The sequence below is a fragment of the Lepus europaeus genome, chromosome 12, assembly GCF_033115175.1.
Source record: "Lepus europaeus isolate LE1 chromosome 12, mLepTim1.pri, whole genome shotgun sequence".
Taxonomy (NCBI): domain Eukaryota; kingdom Metazoa; phylum Chordata; class Mammalia; order Lagomorpha; family Leporidae; genus Lepus; species Lepus europaeus.
In genome coordinates, this window is record NC_084838.1 from 28,709,035 (window position 1) to 28,718,094 (window position 9,060).

At 44.7% G+C, this 9,060-nt stretch overlaps 1 protein-coding gene across 3 annotated transcripts in view; it reads right to left on the reverse strand.

Annotated features, from left to right (window-relative positions):
• SLC44A1 (solute carrier family 44 member 1) overlaps positions 1-8,582 on the reverse strand; it is a 223,322-nt gene extending 214,740 nt beyond the window's left edge. For 2 of the 3 annotated variants that reach the window (XM_062207835.1, XM_062207834.1), the window contains exon 1: positions 8,479-8,581. In XM_062207835.1, the coding sequence (XP_062063819.1) occupies positions 8,479-8,514 (36 nt within the window). In that variant the 5' untranslated portion in view covers positions 8,515-8,581. Of the gene's footprint in view, positions 1-8,478 lie in introns of all 3 variants that reach the window. The other variant, XM_062207833.1, reaches the window with a different exon arrangement.
• Between the last annotated feature and the right edge of the window lie 478 nt (positions 8,583-9,060).

Genomic DNA, 9,060 nt, shown 5'->3' on the forward strand with positions numbered 1-9,060 from the left:
AAAAAAAAAGAAACACTGAATAATAAACAGACGGAAGTGAGAATTCCAAAGAGGTAGTAAAGGAAATGGGATCTAAAGGAGGAGAGTTCTATTAACCCCAGTGTTCTCAGTGACCACTGCTTGTGGGAACACTAATTAGTAACTCAACCAGTACTCCAACAACAACCACTCCTCTTCCAAAGCCTACCTTGGCTCAGACTGGGGAACAGGCAGTGGGGGGTGCTCAAGGGAGGAAGACAGGGGCTGTAACAGTGGCCAGAGCAGTCTCACTGGAGGAGAAAAAGATAACTGTGTGACTTCCAACAAGGAACCGTGAGAAGTTTATAACGGAGCTATAAACAGAACGTTAAGAAACACTGTGGAAGTGTGATTTTACAGGCAGAAGAAAACAGCAAAACTATGTAGCAGATATTATTGGCTGCCAACACAGTCACCATCCTCCCCCCTTCTGCCTTGCTGGCAAAGTCCTACTTTTGTTCTCATGTTGCCCCACCCGCTAAGTGACTCAGAGGGAGATCCTGGTTAGTGAAACAAATTACAGGGTCCTTTGCCTCCTTATTCCTGGCCCTTGTAAAGGGATGAGTAAGCCTCTCCACTTCCTATTAAAAGCAAACCACTGAAGAGCGTCAGTTCAGTAGAAGATGGTCAGAAGGGCCACAGCCATCTTGGGCTTTGGGAGTAAAGTGAGAAAAAGACACCTTCCTTAAAATGACAAAAGAGAAACAAAGACAGAACTTAGGTCCCTTCCAGCATCATCAAATCACTGAACTAACAACCTGGAAGTCACTCTACTGTTTCACTTAACAAAAGATAATTAATTTTCCTTAACGTTTTAGCTATTTGGGTATAAGAAGGATTTTTTCCCCTATAGTTGAAACATTCTAAGTGGCTCATAATGAAGAATCTTACAAGATCATCATCATCATCCTATTATCACAACGAACAAAATAAAGCAAACTTTAATACTTTCACTGCTACTTAAACATCTTAATCACCCTTTCTCCAATTTTTCCATCTTCTTGATGCTTTCTTCATTTTACATTACAGAAATGTATCCAGAAATAAAACACTCCCATTAAACAATTTTCAGCATGCCAGAAACCTTAGAAATTGAAACAACAATTACTTTTAAGAGCTTCCCTACTAAATAAATGTCCAAATATATGGTTGTGAGATGTTACACAGAACAGCTAAAAGGTGTAATATTTACACAAGAAATAAATTCCAGCAATTTACCAATTAAGTTAATCCTATTATACAACTATTATGAAATTAGAAAGGTGTCCAGCAAGGGGAACAAAACTGATCCCTCCCCCAACTGAGAATATTAAAATATATGGAAAATGCAAATGTCCTTTAAAAATAACTTCTTAAAAATTTACCGAATTTGATACAATGCACAAATTCAAAATTGGAAAAGCATGCTATGCTATATCTCTCCAAAAATGAGAAAACAAAAAGTACTTAAAGGGAAGAAATATTACTGTATCAAAAGCTTTAACTACCTTCACAGACTGAATTCCCACAGTGGAGATAACAATGCCTAACTCATTAATGACTGAAGTTTTTCACCAGCTCAAACACTTTTTCTTTATAACTCTACTCATAAAGTCTCCTCTGCTACGCCAGCTATAATAAAAACACCAGCACTGTAAGTCCAACTAGCCCACTCTGGGAGTGGACTAGCCCTTTCCCGCCCACCTTGATCTGGTAATGTATACCTCTTTAAGTATTCTTGTTTCACACCTAAGATGTTTACCTTCTTCAGCAAAGCTGAAAATGCTGTTCAGAATCTTCTCCTAAAGAAGAATTTGTCCTTTAAAAATTTTATTGCATTAAATTTTAAAAAAATGTTGCTAAGGTAAATGTTCATCCACACCCATCCATGGAAGGAAAATATGTGTTAATTCAAATATTTCATGAGTACTTACTAGCAAAGCACAGAGAATTAATAGCAATGAACAAAGGAGACATGGTCCCTCTCCACATCAACTCAGTGTAGAGAAGTCAGTAAACAGTCTCTGTAGAGCCCCAGAGTAACCACTGAAGCCTGCAGCACATAAGGGCTCTATCATGACTACTCAGCTCTGCTACTAGAGTGTAAACAGAGAAACAGACAATAAATAGGTAAATGAATGAATATGGCTAGGTCCCCAAAAAACTTTATTTGTAGATGATGAAATTCATTTCATATAATCCTCAATAAAATTTATTAAATAAGTTTCTCATGAAATAATATTCTTTTGATTTATGTTAACCATTTGAGGATAGAAATATCACCCTGAGCTTACAATCTATGCAAAAATGGGTAGGTAGTAAGTCTGATCTGGCCCATGGGCTGTGGCTTGCCAACTTCTGCCCCAGACATTAACCAGATAATTATTTGCTTACTGCTTAAGTGCTCCACATACGACTCTGAGAAACTAATAAGGCGATATGGCTCTGTTTGAAGGATAAGAGAAGCTTTTCTAAGGAAGTGACTTTTAGGTTGAAACTTAAAGTAACCAAACAAGGGAGAAAAGTAAAAGCTTCCTAGATAAATGAATAGCATTTGCAAAAGCCCTAAAAGAGAAAGGCACAAGACTGCTGAAGAACCTGCCAGGCTGAAGCACGAAGAGTAAAGGGAAGTATGGCACAAGGTGACGCTGTGGAGAGACAGAGACCAGCCCACACAGGGTCTCACTGGTCAGGCTTGGAGAACGCTAGTCTTTGTGCTAAGAGCAATCAGAAACCACTGAAGGATTTTGAGTAGGAGGAGGACACAATCAGGTTCGGATTTTTCAAAGATCACTAACACTGTGGTACGGGAGGAAGATGAGAAGGCAGCATGAATGAATACAGGGAGATCTGTAACCAAGGTACTGGCTGGAGATGACACAGGCTTGGACCAGAGCGCTGGCAGTACAGTTAAGAAGGTAAAGAGGCAAGAGTTGGTGACTCTGTTTGAAGAATGAAAGGCAAGTTCCCTAAATGAATCAGGTTTCGAGTTTCCACAGGATGCTGGTTATCCTTCATTGAGCCAGAGACACTTGAAAAGATGTGGGTATGTTTACAAATTTTGAGTTTTCAGTTTTTGACATGCACAACTGAGCTGTCTACCTGATATTCTAGCGTCAGTGCTAAGCAATCAATTGGATATAAGGATCAGAGGTAGGACAAGGTTTGTTTCCATTCAGTAAATCAGTCTGGGAACTGGTAGCATACAGACTGTAACTGAAACCACAGGAGATAAAATTACCTAGAGGAAGTGTAAGGAATGGGGGTTCTCAGTTTTGATGGCACATGATAATCACCGTGGGAACTTCAAAAAATGTGAAACCCAGACAGCACCCTGAGCCAACTAGATCAGAGCCTCTGGGAGTGGGACCTAGGCATCAGTTAATACAAACCTCTCCAAGATATCCCAGTGTGCAGCCACGGTTAAGAAGGAAACTGAGAAATTAGGAATTAACAGTAAGAGCAAGAGGTAACAGACTAAATATTTTTCTGTTCCTGCCTCCTTCGGAACATCTCTCTCTGACCGCAGATGACTATGTTTCTAAACTCTAGTCTGGATCAACAGAAAAGTGATATAATAGAACAGGTTTATCTCTAATATCCCCTAAACTCCCCCAAATTCAAGCCTGCATTACAAAACTGTAAATATTTCTTCCTTGGTAGTTTGGGAGCAGGGGGCTGTAGCATCGAAAAATGCTGTTAACCAATTATCCATTATCTTCCCAAGACATAAGATGGTAACGGTAAGAAAACTGTGGCATAAAATTTAACTCAGTAATAATTTAATGCCAATATTTTATTGAATGGACCTTTTCTAAAGAAAGTGAGCTAATTTAAGATTGTGGGGCAGGAGGGTAGGGGTGGGAGTACTGTGGTACAGCAGGTTAAGCCACTGCTTAGGAGCCTCCCATCCCATATTGGAGGGCCAATTCAAGACCCTCCTACTCTGCTCCTGATCAAGCTTCTTGGGCTCATGGCCCAAGCACTTGGGTTCCTGCCACCCATATGGGATACCCTGATGGAGTTACAGGCTCCTGGCTTCTGTGTGACACAGCTGAGCTGTTGCAGGCCTATGGGAAGTGAAGTAACAGATTAAAGATCTTTCTTTCTTTCCTTCTCTCCCCCCCCCCCCCTTGTCCTTGTGTCACTCTTATTTCAAATAAATTGATAAATCTTTAAAAAAATATATTTAGGAACCACACATGTGAACATCAAAAGAGAAGCACAGAGTGCAGATTCAGAAGACCTGAGCTGAAGTTTGCATCTAAGCAGCTCTGTAACCTCAGCCAAGTTTCTTAACCTCCAATATTCAAATGTAAAATGGAAGGAAAATCAGATTTAATGTAGATTAAAATATGAAAATGACTGTAAAAACTGCTATACAAAGTGTACTGACATTTCTACATTACTTTCCAGCCAATTTGGACATTAACTTTTGATTTACATATTTTGAAGAGTGGCTCATCTACACCAACAGCATAGTTTGCAGAAGAAATAACAACCATTTTCATGCCATGACTTTTTACTGCAGCTATTGATGGCAAGTTTACTTTGCAGGTCACATTTTAATTGAACAACTTAGTCCCTGTGGGTAGTTCCCACTACATTCTTCAAATTTCATTTTTACCACTCAACTTCAAATAACACAAAGCAGATATAGACTATGGTATCATTAAAATTCTGTGATGGCACAGTTCATGGACTCAAATGCTAGCCAGTATTCTGATTGTTTTTCATGACTCTCAAAACAAACTATGAAAACTAGGGAAACACAGCTACTCAGCCAGCTCGCAATAGAAGACCATGGAACACAACAGTGGACAAGTCTCCTAAAATCAGACACAAAAGAGGGCAGTTTGTTCAACCACAAAGACTCTCCTCAATCCCTTTCACAATTTCTAAGGTTACAACTGAAGGACACAGAACTCCAGGGCACTTGCAAAATCTCCTGGCCTCCAAAGCACCACTGTGAGAAATAATGATCTAGCCATTAACGACAAAGACTTACGGCAATTTGCTAAGTAATCTTTCAGGAGCTTCCTGAATTTAAACTGGTTTGTCGATGGAAAAGAACATTTAATAAATCTGAAGATTTACAAGTGAACTTTGAAGTTTAACATTACAAGAATAGAAATTATGCCGGGTTATAACAGAACACACGAATTATGGAGGGATGGGAATAAATTTTAAGAGTCTTAGGAAGGATTAGTGCTGTAAAAAGTAACTCAAGACTATTACTTTTATGTTCCCTTCAAAAAGACTTTAGGCAAAGGCTCTCATGTATTGGCTTGTTTTGAGCAATTACTAATATCAGTAAATAACTTATAATGGTCACTAATTAAAAAAAAAACAACATAATTAAGAGTTCTTTAAGACCTGCCTCACTAGATGCTCATTCTGAGATTCTTACATGTACATACCTGATACAGCACAAATTGCTTTGCCAGTAACTCCTCCTTCACAATGAAATACTAGCAGGGAATGACACTTTTCCCTCATCTAAATCCTAAAGCAGGATAATTATTTTGATGGGAAATTATGATATCCAGACACTGCCAAGAAAATGAAATTAACACCAGGACAGGTTACAAAAGATAAAAGTTTAGAAGTCTACAACACAGCAAGAGACTTTAAGTGAAAATATATTTTATTCCAAAAGTGACTCCCTAGTTTATTTACATTGATAAAACCTGCCAGGCTTTATATTTGCTGCCGACACTGCTGGGAAAAGCCAGGCTGGACTGCAGATTTCCTTGAAGTATGTTGTGATGCAGGTTCTCATTAGAGTTTACAGACAAGCTCTTTTAACGTGTGACAGCCCCCACTCCACCTAACATAGACACATTGAGCCAGGCATCAGGAGAAGGGGAAAAAACCTACTCAACTTTGCAAGCTGATGGTACGATGGATAGAATAGGAAGTGATGTGGGAAAGGCAGGTAAATGTTAACTCAAAGCAGTTCCAGTTTGGGTTTCAAAGAGGATGACTTAGTGAGATTCACCTAACAGTCTACGGAAAGGAAACAGTAGATTCACATTCAATGTCACTTGCCAGCCAAATGTTCTAAACAGCATTGATTTTATTCAGTGACTATTACTGATCAATTATTATGTACAAGGTGCAGTGAGGCATTGTAGTATATACAAAGATGAGGGAAACAAAAGGGGTCGCTATACTCAAGCAGCTTAAAATCCAGGAGACACGGCTGTGAAACACATACTGACTGAAAAGACATTTGAGGCCCCCAAGGCAGGCTCCACAGGACCACAAGGTATGCATCTAGAAAGATTTAAAGTTACTCCCTCTTTTGTTTCTATACCACACAGATAGATACAATAGTATCTAAAACTGGTGATGCTAGGGAAAGGGGCTTTAAAATGCCAGCAGACAGTAACACTTCACAAATGAACAATGCCTAAAATCTCAAATAAGAAAAAAAAAAAAAAAAAGATGACCAGCCCTTTGGCAGAAAGCCTACTCTTCAATGCTCCACTGAGTACAAGTCCCTAAAGCTGAACTCAAAGGCATGTGACAGCTGCTGATTGGTTATAGGAATCCACGACAAAAAATAAATAAATAAAAAGGCACCCCTTGGGTGCATGACAAGGGTCTTGTCTGTGGAACATGGTATGAAGGAAACTGGATAGGAGAGGAAGAAAAAAAGCAAAGAAAACATATGTGACAGCATTGTGAAAAGCAGGAGACAGACAAATGCTTTTTTCAGACACTACCTGTTATTAAAGCAGAGCTCTGCTGTGGCATCCATCCCTCCCAAATTTAATTATTCACGCACTGGAGAAGCCATCCATAAACTATCGATACTTTCCTATCTTAAAGGCATTTCACCACCAAAACAAGATGTAAAAAGTAACCCAATTCTGAAAGGTAAATATGAAATATATCTTTCTGGTGAAAATGAGACTTAACTAAATATTAGATGAACAGCACCCAAGTAGATCCCTCCCCCTAGATTCAGAACCAACTGAAAGGTGAGTGTAATTCTGCACCTTTATATGTTAACAGGAAAACCTAGATCAAGCCCCTGTTGCCTAAACCACCACATGCAGTTTTTCCTTGAGATTCCAACTGAATAGGAATATTTAACTAAGTAAACCAGCGAGGCTAAGAACTGGACAGACAGGAGGGAGATCTCACAAAACATAAAGGCCCTCCATTCATCTGCAATGCTAGTCATTTTCTAACAGATCTTGGATTTTCAGAACAAGTATGCAGGTTATTTAAAACTGAGTTATATATAGTCGGTGAGCAGCAGCAAAACACTTCTGGCATTATCACAGATGCTAGATCTCTGGAGGAATGTTCCCCCCAAACTAGCATTTTTCTTCACCCAAAACAACCAGCCTTTATTCCTAAAAACAAGAGCCCCTTTCTCCCCCTCAAAACAAACAGATCGCAGACCACAGTCAAATTCTACGCTAACGAAACTGTGGCGATGACACCGCAGGCGTTGTTAGAGCCTATTTTTCATACACCACCAGCACTCAGTTTGATGCAGTATTCCTGATGGCTTTTTATCGTATTTGTAAATACACTCACTAATCCAGTAAATTAGGTAATTTACAAACAGGTCCTCTCAGTTATTAGTGGCCAGCAGTCAAGTTCCATTACGTTTGATCCTTAGACAGTTGTCTATAAACATTTCCACCCAGGTTAAGGGCTCGGATCGCAAAGAGGGAAGGAGGCTGCCGAAATTTGGATGGGGGCAGGGTAGGAGCTGGGCGAAATCTCTGCATCCGAGCCCTCGGCGACAACATCCAGCCAGTGCCCACAGAAAAACTAAATTCGGCACCTCTTCCTCCTGTTACATTGGCAACAAAGAGGGAGTTTCCGCAACGCTCCCGTCACCCACCAGGTGCCCAATCTGCTCCCCAGCCCAGTGCCCGCGCTCCCGCAGGGGCCTCCGGGGCGAAGAGGCCGCGGTGCCCGGGGTCAAGGCACAAAGGGGGGATGGGACCGGGAAGCGGGCCGGGGCAGGGCTCCGGGACTCTGGAGTACTTGAACCCGGCCGGGGGCGGCTGGCAGGAGGGAAGGGACAACATATACGATGGAGCAGAAACTGGAACCGGGAGGGAACGCGCCCAAGCTCGGGGTGCACACCCTGGGAGCACCGAAGAGAGTCAGCGGAGGGCGAGGTGGGAAGGGGAGAGGGCCCGGGGGACAGGGAAGCGCTGCCCTCCAGGGCGGAGAGGAGGCGCCCGCGTCGCCTCTACCTGCAGGCGAGCGGGACGCGCCGCTCAGGTGTGCCCGGGAGGCCAAGTCGGGAAGGGGCCGGAGATGCAGAGGGCGCGCGCGGGGGCCCCGGCGGGGGCGCCTGAAGGCGGGAGAGCCGGGGTGGGGGGTCTCGGGAGTGCACAGGGCGCTGAGGGCAGCCGGGGCAGCGAGAAGCGTCGGGCGCCCGACAGCGAGGCGCAGCGCGGGGGAGGCATCCGGGCGGGCGGCCGGGAGGCGGGCGCCCCTCACCTGCGCGGCGGAGGAGGCGGAGCTGCAGCAGCCCATGGCGGGGCCGGGGGAGCCCGGAGGCGGCGCCGGGCGCAGCTACGCCCCGGAGCCCCTCGGCATGCGAGCCGGCGGGCGCCCGGGGAGGGCGCGGCCTGGCCCCGCACGGCTTGACGGTTTGGCGGCGGCGGCGGGCACTCAGGAGGCGGCGCGGCTCGGGGCAGGCGCCGGCCACATCCCCCGGCGGCGGCGGCTGCGCGGCTCCTGCTCCGCTCCTGCTGCTGCAGCTGCTTCCCAGCGGAAAGGGGCGGGCGGCGGCGGCGGCGGCGGCGCCTCCCCCTGTCCCCCGCCTCCCGCCTCCCGCGCCCAGTCCCTCTCCCGCTCCCTCTCCCGGGCCGCCGCCTCCTCAGCGCCGCGCGCGTCTCCCATCAGACTCCCCGCCCCCAGTGCAGCGCCGCGCGGGCGGCAGGGCGGCGGCAGCCAGCACGAGGCCGGACCCTTGGGCGCGCGTCGGAGCCTGCGCGGCGCCGGGCCCATTTCGCGGTAGCACCGAGGCTGAGGACTGCCTCGGGGCGAGAGGGCGTCTGGGGCTGAGGCGCCCAAGGA